The sequence below is a fragment of the Felis catus genome, chromosome E2 (assembly GCF_018350175.1).
Source record: "Felis catus isolate Fca126 chromosome E2, F.catus_Fca126_mat1.0, whole genome shotgun sequence".
NCBI classification, from domain to species: domain Eukaryota; kingdom Metazoa; phylum Chordata; class Mammalia; order Carnivora; family Felidae; genus Felis; species Felis catus.
The window spans coordinates 26,411,306-26,431,764 of NC_058382.1; the positions used below are offsets into that span (position 1 = coordinate 26,411,306).

Sequence of the window (20,459 nt, forward strand, 5' to 3'; positions counted from 1 at the left end):
GCAGATTAGCAATCGGTGACATGAGGAAGCCTGTTGTGTATTTGTGGGAAAATGTATAGCATAGCACCCACTGTCCCGTGGAGATGGAGGGAGAAATAGCCAGTGTGGTTACCCAAACTGGGCGCCATCTGTGGTCTCACCTTGGAGTTGCGAAGGAGTGCTCTTGCAATGCAGAGCAGCTGCCTCTCCCCCACAGAGAAGTTTCTGCCACTTTCCACAACTTCTGCTTGCAGTCCTTGGGGTAAGTTTGAGATCTGTAATATCAGGGAAAATGAGATATAGACTACATAGGCATGTGGGCATGCAGGCCACTGTGGGGTGAGACCTAACTTGACCCCATCAGACCTCCCCTATCACACTTTGTAACACTCCTCATCTCTCTATACTCCAATCGCTGATATTTCTCTTCCTTATCTGTGCCTCTCTCACTCCCATCTCAGGGTCTTTGTATATGCTAGCTCCTGTGCTGGAATGTTCTCTTGAAGATCTGCACCCTACTGCCCCCTCAACATTTGATCTCAGGTCAAATACCCCATCTTTAAAGGGGCCTAGCTTGGCCATTCCACATAAAAGAGCTGCTCCCTGACTGAAGTAACTGTTGTTACTACCTGAAAGTATCTCATGTGTCCATTTATTTGTTGTGTTTATCTCCCATTGAATGTAAGCACCAGGAGGGCAAACACTTTACCTACCTTGCCTTTGCTGTGTCCCCTGAGCCTAGAACATGCCTGGTTCACTGTTAGTGTCTGAGTGCCATCAGACTTTATTTAGGAATCCAAAATCATCTCATCTCCATGAGATTATTTTATTTATGCCCCAAAATGGCAGCATCTGGAATATCATGCGAGATGAGCCCCAAAGGACCAACAGGCACCGCTGTTGAAGAGGCAGGCTAAAACTAAAAATCGGGTCTTGGAGCTACTTACTGTCATGCTCAGGAATGTCCTCTCCAAGACATCCCATATCTGCTCATCTGTGTAGCGGTCAAAGGGGTCTAGGTTGAATCTGCCATATAAGAAGAGAAGTGTTCCATAACCACATGCAACCATGAACAGTCTATATAACACTGATATACAAATATTTGCTCAAGTCCCACTTTTACCTCTTTTAAGTATCTACCTAGAAGAAGAATTGCTGGATCATATGGTAATTTTATTTTTAACTTTTGAGGAAATGCCAAATTGTTTTCCACAGAGGCTGTACCATCTTATATTCCCACCAGCAGTGAACGTGAGTTCCAGTTTCTCAACATCCTTGCCAACACTCATTATGTTCCTTTTTCTTTTTTCATTATAGCCATCCCAGTAGGAGTGAAGTGGTATCTCACTGTGGTGGGGTTGATTTTTCTGTCTTTTGCGGTGAAAAAAATCCTAATCGATCATCCAAGCAACATCAGGTTGGGATCTATCTGGACTTTATACCCATTAAAGTTTTCACTTTCATTTGGCATAGGCAACATTATTAATTCTCCTGCGTTATGCAACCACTCAGTCCTGATTAAAACCTATTCTTTTTCTCCAAAATATTTTTTAATGTTTTATTTATTTTTGAGAGAGAGAGAGCACAAGTAGGTGAGGGGCAGAGAGAGGGAGAGAGAGAGAGACAGAGAGAGAATCTGAAGCAGGCTCCAGGCTCTGAACTGTCAGCCTGATGCAGGGCTCAACCTCATAAACTCTCAAACTGCGAGATCATGACATGAGCTGAAGTCACATGCTTAACCAACTGAGCCAGCCAGGCACCTCTGATTAAAACCTATTCTTAATCTCTGCTTTATCTGTCCCCAGTTTTGGCAGACACACACATTTTGTGTGTAGGGCTAGATTGTATTAAAACAGGAGGTAGAATGTCTTATCTGCATGATATTTGATAATCTCCAAAACATTTTCATAGACAGACTCATTGACACCCTTTCCCCTCAAGGGATGGGTATACCCCTTTGGTTGGTGGGGAAATTATGGCTTATCAGTGTTAAATGCTTGTTCAAGGTCACACCACAAGTCAGTCTGAGAGATGGGCTAGAATCAGAGACACTCAGAGATAGATGAACTGTAATGGATAGAGAACCCAGGTCTCCTCTATTCTAGTTCACACTTCTCCCTGCTGCAAGGGGGGAATATCACTGGCTAAGGCATGAGACTACCTGGAGTTATACCTCATCTTTACCATTTACTTGTGTGTCTCCTGAAACAAGTCACTTTTCCTGTCTAAGTTCAGTGTCTTCCCCTATAAAGTAAGGTAACAGTAGTGCCTACCTCATAGGGTTGGGGTGACAGTTAAATGAGACAGAACATTAAAGCATGGGCTAGCACATATAAATGCTCAAAAAATGTTACTTCATATTTTTATTACACCTATACCAAGGCACAATAGATTTGTCCAGGTTCTAGCTTAACACAGAGATCTATCACTAAATATTATCTCATTCCCCTAACACAACCATTTTAAAGTCCCCTGTTTGTGCACATACTATGCACTCTTCCTAAAAAGTCTTTGTCCCCTTTTTCTTCCAGACAAGCTCCTACTTATCCTTCAAGGCTCTGCTCAAATATCCTTTCCTCTATGGAGCCTTTCTGGATTCACCCAAGTAGGGCTATTTGACCTACTTCTGGGCTCTTTCACACTTTGTTCATATCTCTGATCTGGTAAATACCCCCTTGTATTATAATCTGTTGGTTCTTATGTCTCTATACCCACCCACCCCATGACTACATTCTGAACTCCTCAGGAGGAGTACAGGCAGTGATCATTCATCCAAGTGTCCTCAGGCCTTAGTACAATGTCTGGACCTAGGAAAGCCTCAGAAAAGGTAAATTAAATGAATGAAAGAAGGGAGGGGGGAGAGAGGGAGAGAGGAAGGATGGAAGGAAGGAAGCAGGAAAGGGAGGGAGGAAAGGAAGGAGAGGGAAGAAAGAAAGGAATGGGAGGGAGGAAGGAAGGAAGGAGGGAAGGAAGGAAGGAAGGAAGGAAGGAAGGAAGGAAGGAAGGAAGGAAGGGGACAGAGGAAGGAAGGGGAGGGAGGGATAGAAGTAAGAAATGAAAGGGAGGGAGAGAAGGAAGGAGGCAGAAGGGAGGAAGAAAGCAAGGAGGGGAAGAAAGGGAGGAAGTAATAATGAGTAAATGAATAAATGATTGAACGGACCTCTAGGGGTCAGTTTATCCTCTTGCCTCTGATAATGCCCCTTAAACATCCCTAAAACATGAGGAATCTAGCTTCATTTTTAATGCATTAGACTTCCTCAATCTCCATGCCTTAATGATCCAACATAGCTTTAATGTGCACTGTTAAGTAGGAGTATGAATCTGGATAAAGTTTAGTCCCAGAGTTGACATCTGAGGAAATAGAAAGGTGAAGAGGCTGAAAGATCCAGTTCCATCTGCTTTGCTGACTGAACTGCCTGGATTCTTGTTCACTTCTCCTCTGCCTGGAATGTGCATCCTGTGAAGAAATGTTCCCTAACATCTAGCCTAAATGCCTCCTTCAGCTTTATCCAGTGGGAGGAGAGAAGAGAATAAACCACATCTAGACGTAAAAGAATAAAGTGGTAGCCAAAATGCAAATGCTTAATGGTGAACTAAAATCTGACCAATCCCATCAGTTTTTAAAAAACTAAAAATTATGCCTTTCTTTTGTTTACCACATTATAGTTTACAAAGTGCTCTTGTGTATATCAGGGCTTCATTCAATCTTCAGGAACATTTCAGTGAGTCCCAGTGAGTGGCCCAGCTTGCCAAGAGATCAGAGGCCCCAAAACTGGAGCACTGGGCACCAGCTAACCAAAGACAGCCCAGCCCTGGCATCCTGGTCCTGCCACCCCTCCCAGGACCCCATCCTCTGCTTTACCTGATGGTTCCTGAAAGCAGGACAGGATCTTGAGGGACAACTGAGAACCTGGACCGCAGGTCCTCCAGGGCAATACTGCTGATGTCCACACCATCTATGAGAATCCGGCCTGCTGCAGGCTCCACCAGGCGGAAGAGAGCCACTCCCAAGGAGGACTTCCCTGTTGGGCAAGAAATATGCAGGGGCACTAAAGGCAGTTTCCTGATTTGCACTAGAAGCAGCACAGGCCACACCTGGAGTTCACACCTGACCTGCTTCCCTCCATGGCCCATCCTTTGTCATCCTGAGCCCTGAGAGAGCAGAAGAGGAGTGGAGTCTCTGCTCCAACTAGTGCCCCAAACCATGAGCAGATTTCTTACAGCCTAGATCAGAGGGCACAACTGGAGCCCCTGGGTATATCCAGCCATTCATATATTCTGTTTCACACACACAGTGCTACTGTTATTTTCTAAATTTTTGCCAGCATTTAAAAAATCCAAAGATCCTATGTACAAAATTTCTTTTTTTTTTCCTATGTACAAAATTTCAAATAGCATGCTCTTCTTGAATCCTAGAACTGGCAACACTAGTCCCACATCCTCCCACATAACAAGCAGCAGGAGCTAAGTGCGGCTGCTTTCTTGAGAGAGAACAGTGCTCTCCAGTTCAACATTCTGCCCTCCTCACCTTTCTTCATCACATCCTAGACCCATAGTAGCTTCTCTACATCAGACTGCAGCCCTCTCAGGCCAATTGCAGGCAAGAAGTAGAAAGGGAAGGACACACCAAAGAACACAGGTAGAAGCTCTTCACCTAGCAGGAGTGCAAGGCCTGCAGGGGGCCTGAGGAAGTGGAGACCCATGAAGGTTCTTGTCTTCCTAGAGGTCTACCTGGAGGAGGCAGCTCCTAGGCACACAAGAGTGGGGCAAGAATCAAGTCTGAGGAGTGTCTTTGAACAATGTAAAAAAGGAGGGAGCTACACTTAGACCAGACCTCCCAAAAGTAATAAGAGAGGAAGGGAGGGAAAGAAGTCATAACGGAGAGGACAAAGAAGGAGGCTGATAAGAGAGGTCTAGGAATGGTAAGAAGGAAGGAGAAGCAGGACCCGGACTTCACTCCTGGACCTGCTCTTCGCCCTAACAGAGCCCTGTAATGCCCCTTGCTTGAAACACTCCTCCCCTGCACCCTATCCATCCTTCCTGGCTCAGCTAAAATGCTGGCCTCAGAGCCCAGGCCACTGTAGCTCACCAGAGCTCAGCCCCATTACTCTGTTAATGGCACCCTTTTACTTCCTCCATGACATTCATCACAATCTGCAATTACCTTATTTATTTCCTAATTTGATGACTTAACACCTATCTTTTCCAGTGGAAAAGCAGGACTTTTTCCATGATAGCAGGACCTTGGGTTCTGTTTACTAGTGCATGGTATAAAGTGAGGGCCCAATAAACATCTGTGGGGTCACTGAGTAAACACATGCCTGGAAATAGGTCCAACACCCACAGGTCAAATTTGAGGACAGGGGGTGCCCCAGGATATGCCACTCACCAGAGCCTGTCCTTCCCACGATGCCCACCACTTCTTGGCCATGAATTGTCAGGTTGATGCCATTAAGGATAATGGGTGTGTTGTCTCTGTATTTCATCTGATAATCCTGGAATGTGATTTCTCCATGCTGTGGCCACCCAGGAGGACAGCTCATGCCTTCTATGTGCAAAGGAGCCTCAGGGACACACATCTCATTTTTGAAGAGAGAAAAAGAAATAAATAGTTATCATTAATCTCTGCCTATCTCCTGCTGACCCACTGGCTTCCAGCTGTTGGGTGTGTAACCCACCCCAGCCTGTCTCACACTGGGCTCAAGCCACCAGCTGTGTAATCACAGGAGCACCCCAAGAGGAACATCCTGCTCCACTTACCTGACATGCACATAATTTTAACCCCAAAAAGTGAGAGACCATTTGGCTAGCCCCCCTGTTATTAACATAGAGAACTTATTCTAATTTATTATGTGAGGCTCTAAAGAAATAGAATCTAGAACAGTGACAATAAAGGCAGCAGAGCTAACTGACCCCTTTGGGGCATGTTTTATAGCTCAGCGGCCTTGTGCATACTTATGCTCCCTCTATCCTTATCAATGAGGTAGGTAATTTTAAATGCATTTCACACACAAGGAAATAGAGGCTCAAATGGGTTAAATGACTTATTTAAGATCATAGAGCTTATGAACTCAGACCAGGACTGCCTGACTTCAAGCTCATAACTGAATCAAGCACAGCTGGGTATGTCCTGAGGCCTGAATGATGGAAAAGAAGCACAATCCACAAGTCACAGCCCTTCACCACAGGTGCTATGTACAATAGCATCCCTTCATGTTAAATCAAAGTTCTATGATTCACCAATTCTGCTCCTATTAACAGGGGCTGGAGAACTGGTTTTAGAGGCTCTGCCAGTCCCCGGCTGTGCAATCTTAAGCAAGATGCTGAGCCTGGCCAAGCCTCAGTTTCCTCTTCCAGAGGGATGATAATTCAATCAACCTTATAAAAGTGTTTTGTGGTTCCATGAGATAATCTATACATAAAAATATTGAGCCTTTACTGTGAGCCAGGCACTGTACTAAGTGCTTTACATATTGTGTTATTTAATCTTTGTAATAACCCAATGAAGTAGATACAGTGACCTGTCCCCAGTTTACACGGCTGACTCAAGTGGCAAAGCTTGGACTTGAACCTAGGTGATCTGGCTCTAAAACCTGTGTTCTTAACTACTCTAACACAAATAGAAGCAATAATAATAATAATAATAATACCAATTATTATTGACATTATTATTGTTTTCATACTTGGGCAAAACTCTCATTTCTAAAAAGGGCAGATTATTCTCTCTACATCCAGGAAAGCTGTGGGGGATGTGATGAAAATGGGCCATAGAGTATGGAAGGGTTTCTAAGAAATGACATCCACAGGTCCAGGGAAGATGGGGAGGGGCTGCAATTGCCTCTTGAAAAAGTCTCAGGACCCCTGGGGTGCTGGAGCTTGCAGAGGCCATGGAAGCTGAGCCCCAGACATGGGTGTGAAAACTTCCTGAGCTCCCCACACCGAACCCAGACCTGCATCCCACCTTCATGTACTGCAGCATCCTCTCTGCGGAAGTGAAGTACGCCTCTGTCTCTGAACCAACCCGGGCAGTGGCCTGGAAGTTGGATGCCAGCTGGAGTGAAGGAGAAGCATCAGGTCAAGAAACTGACAGGGGTGTGCTTAGGATTTCAATGCCCCTAAAAAACACTCATCACCACCCCTCCTGAGTGACTTCTCAAACTAAGACAATTTCCTTACAAGAGTGGAGCAGATACCTTTGGTGCCCCTGAAGCCCACTTCTGAGGTTAGCTGCGTGATGGTGTGCAGTTCTGGGCAAGACACCACTGACACTATCCCACCTCAAGTACCCTTTGTGTGTATTTCTGCTTTCTGCTCAAAACCTTCACTCACACCACAGGAGCCCCTTCTGTCCATGCACAGTTGCAGCCCCAAAACACAGGGGAGTGAAAGTGCTGTGGACAAACCCTCAACTAATGGGGAAAGGAGCCAGTAAATGAAGGCTCCTGTCCCTCAGTCTCTGGGGGACAATCCAGGGAGCATCCTATTTGCTTCTCAGAAGGTGCCAGTAGAGTTGAGAGGTGGTGACCCAGAAACAGCAATCTCAATGACACTTGCCCATAACAGAGTTTCTCCTTCCCTGCCTCTCTCTCTCCTGCTCCCTCAGTCATGTTTCTTAGGAGCACATCTCAAATAATCTGCCTACACCCAAGTCCTTGTTTCTGGCCTTGCCTTTAAGGAGTCTCAGGGATGCTCAGGAATTGGAGGCACCAGAGATGAGGACAACTGAGGCCCAAAAGGGGAAATAACATACACAGAATCACCTGGAACCTGGAAGTAGAGCTGAGATGGGGAACCCAATCTTCATACTCCCCATCCCCCTGGTCCAAGATGTGGGCAAACAGGCCATGAAGAAAGTGCTGGACAATAAGTTCACTATGAATTCATTCAGCACACTCCCTGAGGCTCTATGCCATGTGCCAAGCCAGGATCTGTGCCCCAAACTGCAACAGAGCCAGGCCCTGCCCTCAAGGAGCTCCCAGTCAGGTGGGGAGACAGATGGGTCAACAGAGAATGCCAGCACAAGCGGATGTACTTCACCCTGGGAGGCACTATGGGGAGCCATTAAGGACCCCCCCAGACAAGGTCCCCCCAGACAAGGGCCACAGGGAAGTCTTCCTGCAGCAGTTGGCACAGGAGTTTCATTTTAAGGAGAGGTGGGATTTAGCAGGTTAAAAATGGGTGGAGAAGGGCACTCCATAGAGAGGGGACAAAGTCCTGAAAATAGTAAGTAGCAGGATATATTCAAGGCCTTGCATGCCATTCGGCTATGACTGGAACAAAGAGTATGGGAAGGGGAAGGAAAGCCCTTTAGAAGTCAGAGAAGGTGGATGCCATAATGAAATGACACTGACAGTTGGAAAGGAGCCCAAGGAGACTGCCTTTCCTCCAGTCAGTGTATCAGACTTGGTTGGTTGCCTTGTTAGTAGCCGGTCCCTTTTTTCTTTCTTGCTAGCACAACCTCCATTATGCTCAGGCATCTGGCAGCCTGGTGCTCCAGGGAGACTTGGTTAACTCCATTCCTCTTGTCATTGATAGGTTTAAGGTGTGAGCCATGCTACAATTCTGGCCAATGAAGCATGAGGAAGAGTCAGATGGGAGTATTCTGGGAAGCTGCTCCTTGTTCTTAAAACAGGGCACATGAAAAAAGTTCTCTCCTTTCTAACTTTTGGTGGTTATTTGGTGAGGATATGTTGCTTGGGGCTGCAGCAGCCATTTTGTGACCTTGAATAGACAATCCTGAGGATGAAGCCAGGATGTGGATGCCAGGGCAAAAAGATAGAATGCTCATGGATTCATGCTAGGTCACTAAATTAACAAAGAAGAGCTTACCCCAGCCTTCTGGATACATCACATAATAAGCCTCCAAACTGCCAAGGCCATTTTGAACTGGTTCTAGCATTTGCTGGCTGGAGGCCAGGAGCATCTCAATTATTTACAGTTCTTAAGGTTGCAAAGCAACATGGTGTGTGATTCCTGCTACCCAAAGCTTGAACATAATTTCATCGAGAGTACATGCAGAAGTCAGCAAGGCACCAGTGTGGCCAGAGGAAAGATGTATGCTGGGGTCACAGGGCCAGATTTGAGGGGCCTGAGGGCACGGCCCATAGCTTAGGTTTAGCATAAGGAGACAGGGAATCTCTGAGGGCTCTAAACAAGACAGTGACATCAGGAAAACTGTAACTAAAGGTCACTCTGGTGAGATGTAGGAGGTAGACAGGAGGGGCTTCAAGGGGAGGAGAGGAGGCTTCGAGGTTGCTACCTAGGATAGAGATGAGACACTTGAACAGGACAGCAGACGTGGAGAAGAAAAAATAAATTCAGGGCCATTTTGAAGCAGTCAGGCCTCCAGCAGAACTCCTAACTAGTTTCCTGTGATGAAACAAGCTGGGGAGACCTTTGAGAGGTGCCTCATGTGCACAGTGCACCCTGGGAGAGATGAGACCCCGCCCCTCTTGCCTGGGCCAGCACACGATAACATTGCCCCAAGCTTTGCCCCCCTGGCCCATGTCATATAGGAACTAGGAGGGATATCTGTCCTTGGTAACTCCAGATCCCCTTTGACACCAGTGTGGTACCTCTCCCCGAGTTTTGGAAGGTTTGGGGGCAACTCTGCACTGGCACATGCATGTGTGTGTGTGTGTGTGTGTGTGTGTGTGTGTGCGCGCGCGCGCGCACATGCGCATATGTGTATTTGTCAGAGAGAGGAAGACAGAGGAGAGGAGTGTGACCCACTAGGGACAAACCTATCTCTCACCAGCTGTGGGAACCAGGGCAAGTTACGGAACTCTGAAGATCTGACTTCCTACCTGTAAGTGAGGAACAATAACAGCTAACATTTACTGAGCATTTATTCTGGGCCAAGCACTGTTCTAGGTGTTCAGCATGCATTAATCCTCATGTTTATACATGTCTCACATATCTGTAATTTTGGAACTTGTATTATCTCCTTTTTACAAAATGAAGAACCCCAGGTACAAGGAGGGTAAGAGGCTTCCCTAAAGCTAATAATGGGCAGAGCCTGGCTTGAACCCACATTCCAAAGCACACAATCTTAACCATTTTGCTATAGCTCGTGGAATGTAGTAAGAATTCAATGCAAGAAAGTGCAACAAGCACCTAGCAAAGTGCTAGCTCAGTGCAAGTGTCCAGTACATTCCATGTTGTTGCACTGGTAAGCTGTCTGCAAGTGTGAGCACGGCACAGCCACCTGCATGGCCTGGGTGCCTGCAGAAGGCTCCACACACACAGGCATGGCTGTGCATGTACAGGACTGCATATTTATGCAAATATATACCTGCTGCAGGGGCTCAACAAGGAGCAAGATGGAGCCCCTTGGCATACCCAAAAGATGCCTCACCATTGGGACACATGAGACCCAAAGCCAGTTAGAGAGAAAGCCACATGACCATAGAGAAGGCAGTTAATGAGCACCCCCTCGGGGAGCTGGAACTGTGTAACCAGTGTTCCCCCAGGCGGCTGCAAAGCCAGCCTCTGGCCTCACAGCCCTTGTGGCTAGCCCTTCCACTGGACTGACCCTGCAGACATGAACTTGGCCAGCTAGACCCTCTCATGCCCCAGTGTAGTGGACGTGGAGGAACTCAGGCCAGGAGCTTTGCAGGCTGCTACATCAGAATCCCCTAGAGAATCTGCTTTTAAAATTAGATTCCGAGACCCTACCCACCCAGGACCTGACTCTGAAAACCCAAGGCTGTGCTCTAGAGCATGGTCATCCTGTCAGTTGTACCAGTGCCCAGACCGAACATTCCTGCAAGGCTGGGGCAAAGTGTTCTGCTTCAAGTCCTGTGCACTTTAAAGTCTGAGAAGATCTGTTTCAGGGGAGGGACTGGATGACTCCTTAGATAACTGAAGGAAGCCTGATAGCTAACTCAACAAATGATAGTAAAGTGAAAACATACCAGACAGCAAATAACAGGTCTTGGTTCTTACCCTGGCTCTACTTCTTTATTTTTTAATGTTTATTTATTTTTGAGAGAGAGAAAGAGAAACAGAGAAATAGACAGACAGAGACAGAGCACAATCAGGGGAGGGGCAGAAAGAGAGAGAGGGAGACAGAATCTGAAGCAGGCTCCAGGCTTTGAGCTGTCAGCACAGAGCCCGACGCAGGGCTTGAACACAGGAACCATGAGATCATGAACTGAGCCAAAGTCAGATGTTCAACTGCCTGAGCCACCCAGGTGCCCCATTCTGGCTCTACTTCTAGTGCTCTATACATTCAGACAAATATTTCCCTTTCTGGGCTTCAATGTCCCCATCTGCACAATAAGAGGGTTGGACTAGACTGCCTGCGGGCTCCATTCAATCCCAATACTCTAAGATTCCATTAAATAGCTTTAAATATAGACTTCCCAGTTCAGAGGTGACAGGAAAACAGGAAAGCAGAAGGTTCAGAAGGCCAAGCACACAACTCATAAAGCCACAAATGGCCAAACCCAAGGTGTTATCAAAGTCCCATGAACCCCTGAGTCTGTCCACAGGCCACAAGCCAAAACCCCACTATCTGAGAATCCCTCCCTCACCTGCAGGATGAGGCTGATAGCCATAGCTTTATAGGAATATGGGGCAGAGGAAATGCCAAAAGCCACAAACAAGGCCACAGTCAAGGTCAGCAGGTTGGTCATGGTCTCCAGCCTCAGTGCTATCCATCTCGAGGAAGACAGGAACATCAGCATGTAGTTATTCTGTATATCACTCAGCCTCTTAAACCTGAGAAAGAAAGGACAACCTGAAAACAACATGTGTTTGTCTAACCCAGAGTTTCCTGGGAGTGGACACTGGTTGCTTCCTCCAGCATCCGGCTCCCCACTCCACCCAAGGAACCTGAATTATCTTTGGGGGCCTTCTCCCTGCCCCTTTCTCGGTCATGGAGTTGACCTGACCCCAGATCTAGGAGTAGGCTCTGACTGACTTATCAGCCCAGGCTCTTCCCTAGGCCTTGATCATCAGTTAGGGGAAGTTCCCTACCCAGGACAATAAGAGTGAATAAATGTCAGGATCTACTCATGAGTGAGGGGAAGCAACCCCTTCCAAGTATCTATCCACCTTGGAGAAGGGGCTGTGTCTGTCTTATTCACTACCATCTTCCCTGTGGCTCTGAGCACCCAGTAGGTGAATGAATGCATCATTTGAAGATGCCCTCAATCCCAGCACCTGCACAGTCCTTGAGTGCTCTCTAGTTCCACTGAGAGACTTGGTTCCATGGTTCATCCATTATTCCAATTAACCAGACATACACTGTCTCCCACACTCAAATCTTACCAGGCTTCAAACCCATTTCAGATGGCTCAATGCCACCTCTTTCCCCCTTGAAGTCTTTTTTTTTCTAAGTTTATTTATTTATTTTGAGAGAGAGAGGCAGAGAGAGAGAGGGAGAGAGAGAATCCCAAGCAGGCTCCACACTGTCAGTGCAGAGACTGACGTGGGGCTCAATCCCACAAACCATGAGATCATGACCTGAGTTGAGATCAAGAGTCAGAAGCTTAGCCTACTGAACCACCCAGGCATCCCCCCTTTTTTTAAAGTTCCCCCTGAACCCTTATGGACTTTTATCTGCTTTTCTCCTATGTTATTAGTCATTTTCAACCCTGTATTATTACAAAAATGTGTGTATGTGTCTCCTGTCTTCCACCAGACTGTGAGCCTCTTATAGTTCAAGGCAGATCATGTGTGATTGATCTTTACAAATGGGTAAGTTCATATGATACAATTAAGGCTCAACATCAATCATAGGGTGTTTTTGTTTGTATCAACAAGCATTTAGAATACAAACCTATAGTTATGAATAGTGAAGGAAATTCTGTTATTTAGAAAGCTATTGCTTCGTGTATTTTATTAAAATTAGATACCTGTTTGGAAGTGAAAGAAAAAGAACAATGCAAGAAGTGCTGACCCAGCAACACTTCTTACTATTAATTATATTAATATGTGTATGCAATATCTACAGGCCTTTAAAGTTTACAAATATTTCCTGCATCACTTATATTTCTTATTCCTATATGCATCATCTTATAGATGAGGTCTTGGAAGCTCAGAAATAAATGGAATAAAATAATGTGAAGAGAACACTATTTCCAGATCCTCTGTTCACCACCTTCCTGCTTCCCACAGTCCCCACTGCCCCATCATCCTCAGATGACAGCACAGGACTCACTTGCTGATGAAGTCTTCAGTTTTTCCATAGACATGGATGGAGCTCAGGCCCTGCAGAGCAGTGAGGATATGGGAGAGCAGAGGGGAGCGGCTATAGTTCTCCAGTCTCTTGAACATGTTGATGGCCATCTTAAACTTCCTGCATCAAGAATGAGAGTGAGTGACCTGGGCAGTCCTCCTCAGGGACCAACCAGTTCTACATACCAGCCTGGTATCCCAAGTCACAGACCCAGCTCACAAGCACAAAGAACCCACTTACATATAATAAATAAGGCAAACAGTAACTAATATGATTCCCATCAGCAGGATATATGGAGACAGCACACTGACAACCAACAAGATGGCGACCACCATCAAAAACAGGACTAAGAATTCTTCAGCAACAACGGGCAATAACTGGTCCAGCTGATCCAAGTCCCCTGCAAAGCAGTTCAGGAGTCGGCCTGTTGGGGTTGTGTCAAAGAAGCTCATGGGGCAGCATAAAACCTGTAGTGACAAAAACAACCCAGATCAAGAGATAGTTCTGGAACTTGATGAAGATGTCAGTTATACTCAGCCCTGAAGAGATGCAGGATACAGCCTAAAGGGTGTGCAAGGGAGGCAGTTTAGAGCAATGGCTAAAAGCATGAGCTCCATAGTCAATCTGCCTGGGTTCCAGTGTTAGCAAACTCCTCCACCTACTGCTGTGTGACTTTGGGCAAGTTACTTAACCCCTCTGAGTCTCAATGTCCTCATTTGTAAAATGGGGATGATAACAACACTTTACTGAGTTATGGTGAAGATTGCACAAGTCTGCAAATAGACTAAAAACACCTCTGAGATATGCAGCTTAAAAGGGTGAGCTTTATAATTACATGAATTATATATTAATAAACCTGTTATGAGAGGAAGGAAGGAAGAAAGGAAGGAAGGAAGGGATTGAAGGAAGGGAGGAGGGAGGGAGAGGGAGGAAGAAGTAACACACTAAAAGTCTCAGAACAGTTCCTGCATCCTAATTAGCATTCCATTAATACCAGCACTTATTATTTTCTACAAATGGGACCATTTTCATCAGGATTGCCGAAGATTAGTAGCAGCAATACTACTGTGATTGCACATGACTTGTTGTCTTGGGTAGAATTTAAGCATGACTGCCCTTTCTTGAAGATGGTGTCCTAACTTGGTCTCTAAAAGCAGTGGACATGAGGGCCTTTGGAGATCAAAGAACATTTCGTACAGGAAGGGCTCTAGCAAAAGCATCTAGCTCATGTCCTCATTTTACGGATGAGAAAACTGAAGCCCAGAGAAGGGAAGGTTGCTCAGCAATTTGCTCAAGGTCACCCAAGTAGTTAATGGCAAAACCATGACCAGACCTCCCAAGGCTCCCCAACCACCCTGCCCCAGCACAGCCACACTCTTTACAGAAGGCATTTCTTAAAGGTTTGTGGCACTGAGCAACTGACCAACTGACCACTTCATTTCCCCATGTATTTCTCAAGCTGTAACACAAGAACAAAACATAAATAGAAGTTAATCCTATCTATTAAGGCCAAAAGTAAAGGAAGGAATAAAAGGAGGAGGGAGGGAGAAGGAAAGTACATTTTGACTATTAATAAATAATAATGATTTGCATCATAAAATTTCCCAGAAATGCTCTGCTTCTCTTCAACCCCTAATTTAAGCTGGCTGAATGTGACTCACCCTTCAGGTCACAGCAGAGAGGTCCCTTCCTCCAAGAAGGCTGCTTGGACTCCATCCTTCCCTCCATCACCTACATGCTGGGGTTAGGTTCTTAGGACTCCATGGGCTCCCACCCAGTAGGTAATTTTACATACTATGTTACAACAAGCCTATTTTCTCATCAGTCTCCCTCAGTAGACTATAAGGCCATGATGGTCTGAACCATACCTGAATTGTTCATTCACCACTGTAAGCCCAATGCCCACCATAGAACCTGCACATAGTAACATCTGGTGAGGGGGAGAGCAATGATATTTCCAAGAGGCAGTTTGGTATTTTAACCATAATACATTCTCATCAGGACACACAAGGATGTCAGACTTCTTGTATGTAAAATAAGGATAATAGTACCACTTGAAAAGGAACTTGGCACAATTATAAGCAACACTATATGTGACAGTATTCAGCCAACAGAGGCCAACATTGGTGTGCCCGGCCCTCCAGCAAGGGACACTACCTTTTAGAATCACACTGCTGACAGCAGGATAGTTTCCAGGCACCCAGCTCATTCTGTGGCTTGCTCCCACCCACCCAGTGGCCCAGCATGCACTTGCAACTATATTCTGCAAAGGGAAAAACTATGGAGACAGTAAAAAAAGATCAGTGGTTGTTAGGATTTGAGGGGAAAGGAGGGATGAGTGGTATAGCACAGAAGATTTTTACAGCATGAAACTGTTCTGTATGATGCTTCATGGCAGATACATGTCAGTATATATTTGTCCAAGTCTATAGAATGTACAGAATAAAGAAGACTTTAGATAAACCATGGACTGATGATGATGATGATGATGATGATAATGTATTGATAGTAGCTCATCAATTGTAACAAACATCCTGCTCTAATGCAAGATGTTAATAACAGAAGAAACTGGGACATTAGTAAGGGGCATATGAGAACTCTGTACTTTCCACTTAATTTTTCTTAAACCAAAAGCTTCTCCAAAAAATGAAGTCTAGTAATTAAAAAAAGAAAGAAAAGCGGGACAGGCTAGGGCTCAGCCTGCAACAGCAGCCAATACCCAAGCCCATACCTTGCTAAGGAGTTTGCTGTGCAGGGCGGTGGATGCTTTCCTCGTGAGTTTGGTGAAGGCCTTCGAGAAGCAGAGACCCGTGCAGATTAGCAACAGCACACTGAGGCCATACACCAGGTGGTAAATTGGCAGCTGAGGGTTGTCCAGTATGTCGCCTGGGTCTGCTGTTGTTCCATTGCTCTCTTGGCTGCTATTGGTCTTCAAGAGAGAACAGAGTGTGGTTTGATAAGACATATAGTTGGTCTTGTGCCCAGTTCCTGGCACAGAGCTCCTAAAATCCCTGTAATTCCCTAAGTGATAGGGGTGCTGGGAGCATCTTTTGTTCTAATATTTGGACGTTGACTCTGATTCCTGACATAAAATCTTCTAAGACCCTTGGAGTCTCTGGAGCAATCTCTAATTGCTTTTTGTAGCTAGTGTGTCTTTTCGTAGCCAGTGAGATGTCTGGTGTGAGGAGGGGGCTAGATAGCGTCAGGATGGAGAACTGGTCACCAGAAAGACCAAGCCATTACTAGAAGCTTAGAACTTTCAACCCCACCCCACCCCACCCTCCATCTGGCTGGGGAGAGGAGCTGGAGGTTGAATTAATAATTGATCATGCCTATAAGATGAAGCCACCATAAAAATCCCTAAAGTACAGGGTCTAGAGAGCTTCTGGGTTGGTGAATACATTCACATGACATGAGGGTTGTGCACCCCTACTCCACAGGAACAGAAGCTCCTGGACCTGGAGCCTTTCTAGATCTCACCCTATGTACTGTTTCATCTGGCCAATCATCTCTATCCTTTATTATGTCCCTTATAATAAACTGGTAAAAGTATTCCCTGAGTTCTGTCAGCCATTCTAGCAGATGATCAAATCCAAAAAGGAGGTCATGAGAACCCCCAGATGACACCTGGTCTGCCAGAACTATAGGAGGTCTAGACTCGTGATTGGCATCTGAAGCAGGGACAAGCTTGTGGGACTGAGTGCTTAACCTGGGGAGTCTGCACTAACTCCAGGTGGTGTCAGACTGACTTGAATTGTAGGACACACAGATGTTGTCCAGAGCATTAGAGAGTTGGTTGCTTTCAGAAAAAAACTGCACAATAGATATCAGAAGCATTGTGTGGGAATAGAGCAAAATAGTGAGTTTTATTTCTTTGGGGAGGCAGATCATCTGAATCAGGCACCCGCAAGGCTGCCAGGGTAGAAAAGGCTTGATAAATTCACTCTATGGTGATTAGGAATTTGTGCTATATTGGGGCGCCTGGGTGGCTCAGTCGGTTGAGCAGCAGACTCTTGATTTCAGCTCAGGTCATGATCTCCTGGCTCATGAGTTCTAGCCCCATATTGGCTCACTGCTGTCAGCCTGTCAACGCAGAGCCTACTTCTGATCCTCTGCCCCCCACCTCTCTCTCTGCCCCTCTACTGCTCCCACTTAACTATAAATAAATCTCCTTCTCAAAAATAAATAAACATTTCAAAAAGAATATTTTTAAAAAGTTAACCAAGTACTCCTTTGGGTAAACATGGCTTGGAATCAAGAACCAAGTTCAAGTCCCAGCAGGGGACTTCACATCCCAGGGAAGGTTCTTTTTCACACTATCCTCTATAAAATGGAGACAGAACCCACCTCCGAATGTGGTTGGGAAGATGAATGAATTAAGCAGGCACATAATGGCTGAGAACTGCAGGTCTCTCAACACAAAATAATTCCAACCAAACCCCTGTGCTAAGAGACTTGACCAAACTTCAGCATGGCTTCTAGCGGCTTAAGGCATGTCCCTAGGAGGACCCCAGCCCCTGCCCCCCATCAAAATGCCTGCCTGCGGAATCTCAACCACCACCAGGAAAAGTTACCATTTGTTCTAGCCAACACCTGACAGCATGCCCCTGACCTCTCTTTCTCAGAGCCCTCACTAAAAAGTGCTTACAGCTGTGAATACATAGCTCTTACAACTCAGAGCATCTCTCCCAAGGACCTGGGAACCATGTCTTTAAAATGTAATCACCATGAAGGATAGGGCCTCTGTCTCCTAGTCCCTGTGGGAGATTAGTCCTAACTTTGATAACTGCCAGCTAATGGACACAGCTGACCTCATCACATTCACACTCACCAACCCTGGATAAATTTCACTCCTCTGCCTCTATTCAGTCCCCACATTCATTCTCCCTTTAAAACACCCAAATCACCTGTGCACAAATCGGATGACTTTCAGCTCTTTCCCCTGCCATTAGTAGTGACTGAGTAAAATGTGTTTTCCCTGCTTTCACTAACATCAGCTGTGTTTAACTGTGATGTGTCCTCCCAGCCCCCAACAAGGAGTCCAGAGGCACATTTTAAATAAAGCAGAATGAGAAGGCAAAAGGGCTATCAAAGGAAAGATCACTCCATGGAATGTAAAGCATTCTTGAGGACCTGTCTGGGGACATAAACCTCTTGGTTTTGTCCTGACGAGACTGCACTGGTGACCGCTCATTCTATGAACACTGGGGGTCAGAGCTGGGAGGGAAGCCCCACGTCTGGCTCTCAGAGGTCCTCTCTAGAGCTTTTTCATTTGTCAACTTGGCAATGGCAGGTTTCAGGCTTGCCATGGGGTTCCCTAACCCATGCTCTGACCCTCGTGGGGCCCAAGGAGTGGTGCCCCACTCCATATCAGCCCACAGAAACACACCCCACTCCCACCATGACACTTACCCCTGAGCCCTGCTGCAACCAATAGCTCAGCCACCAGAAGTTGAAGACTGTGAAGAAGACAATCCCCATCATGAGAAAGACAACAATGGCAGAGGCCATGTAACCTGGAGAGACAGGAAAGGGGTAACACACAGGTGCCATAAAAAGGTGAAGGATAATGGTTGACAAAGTTGCTCAGCCATCCCAATCCCTTGGATCTCCTTGACCCCCATCCACCTTGGACACCTTGGAGGACTTCCAAGGTTAGGAAGCCCAGTAGTCAAGTCCTGACTCTACTACTTACAGGCTATGTTAGCCTGAGCAAAGTACCAAAAGTCATTCCACTGTTTTACCTATGAAATTGTGATGGTAGTCATACTAGCCGCATGGGATCACTCTGAAGAGGATATGTGATAATGCGTGCCAAACACCTAACCCAGTGCCTGGCACAAAAGAAATATTCTAGAGTAGTCTCCCTTATGCAGGTCCTGAGGATTCAGTCTTAAAAATGACATCAGCTACCTTTTATGTGGTATGTGCTACTATGGACTATGTGCCAGGCATAGTACTAAACACAGACATTATCTCTGAATTTGGAATTCATGCACCCATTTACTGAGTATCCAAGAAGGGAAGAAACTTGCCCAAGGTCATAGAGCTGGCAAGTGGTAGAGCTTGGGTTCAAAAAAGCCAAGGATGCAGGGCACCCAGGTGACTCTGTCGGTTAAGCATCCAACTTCAGCTCAGGTCATGATCTCAGGGTTTGTGAGTTCGAGTCCTGCGTCAAGCTCTGTGCAGATGGTCAGAGCCTGGAGGATGCTTCAGATTCTGTGTCTCCCTCTCTCCCTCTCTGTTCCTCCCCCACTCATGCTCTGTCTCTTAAAAATACATAAATGTTAAAAAAAATTTTTTTTAAGCCAAGGATGGGAAAACCCAGGGTGCATCTCTTCCTTCTGTAGATGTCCCTGCCCCCAGCACTCTCCCCACCTGTTCAGTCTGTGCTCCGTTCCCATATTTGTGTGCGTTGTTAAGATTTTAACTTTTAATCTCTACACCTAACACGGGGCTCGACCTTACAACCCTGAGATCAAGAGTCGCATGCTCCACCGAATGAGCCAGCCACGGAACCCCTTGCCCATATTTCTTCTTTTGAATTCAACCCTTCCTTAAGCTCCACTCAAGGGTCACCCCTTCTTTGATGACATCTGAGACTGTGCCTAGCCACAGAGATCTTTCTTACTACCTGGGTAATGCAGATGTCATAATTCTCCAGCTAGATTCCATGACTGGCCCTTGAAGGCCTTTATGCCCCCTCTCCTCTGGAGCTTGGCACAGTGCCTGGCCCATAATAAGTACTTTGTAAATACAGATCAATTGGTTGCTGGATTCATTCATGCATTTGCAGGCATCTGCTGCTCCCCTCTATGGCTAGGCACTAAGTTATGCCCTGCAGGGCTACCCATGGTAGAAGGAATAAGGACGGTGATCTATGCACAGCCTACCTCTTCCTCCTTTAGACAAGTAGAAAGAAGATACACCTTACATGGGGTTAGGTTCCAAATTCAATCAAAAGTAAAAAGTTGGCATGGAGTCCCAGTTACTCTCACAAATATCTTAAATTACTTAAAAAGTACAGTATCATATACTTGGTTTTGTGTTTATAAAATTGTACAGTTATATTTATATGAATTTGGTAATGTATACCCTTTAATAAAGCAGTAGCTTTGAAACTTCTAGCTGCCTGCCACCCACCATCAGAAATGTATTTTGAATGCACACCAGGATAAAGGCTTCACCAATGTCACTGTATGAAATGGAAGCAGACAATTTCTATTCTCTTCTATTGGATTTCTTTCAGTGCTGCTTAAAATCCACTCAACTGATTTCAGAACCCACTAGTGGG

At 45.8% G+C, this 20,459-nt stretch overlaps 1 protein-coding gene across 2 annotated transcripts in view; it reads right to left on the bottom strand.

Moving 5' to 3' along the window:
• Nucleotides 1-20,459, bottom strand: part of ABCC11 (ATP binding cassette subfamily C member 11) — a 70,328-nt gene that overhangs the window by 3,560 nt on the left and 46,309 nt on the right. For both annotated transcript variants that reach the window (XM_019819701.3, XM_003998010.6), the window contains 10 exons: nt 18,578-18,681; nt 15,897-16,094; nt 13,406-13,632; nt 13,148-13,285; nt 11,517-11,703; nt 6,941-7,030; nt 5,369-5,558; nt 3,842-4,001; nt 927-1,005; nt 141-254 (listed from right to left, as the gene is read on the bottom strand). In XM_019819701.3, the coding sequence (XP_019675260.3) occupies nt 141-254; nt 927-1,005; nt 3,842-4,001; nt 5,369-5,558; nt 6,941-7,030; nt 11,517-11,703; nt 13,148-13,285; nt 13,406-13,632; nt 15,897-16,094; nt 18,578-18,681 (1,487 nt within the window). The remainder of the gene's footprint in view (nt 1-140; nt 255-926; nt 1,006-3,841; nt 4,002-5,368; nt 5,559-6,940; nt 7,031-11,516; nt 11,704-13,147; nt 13,286-13,405; nt 13,633-15,896; nt 16,095-18,577; nt 18,682-20,459) is intronic.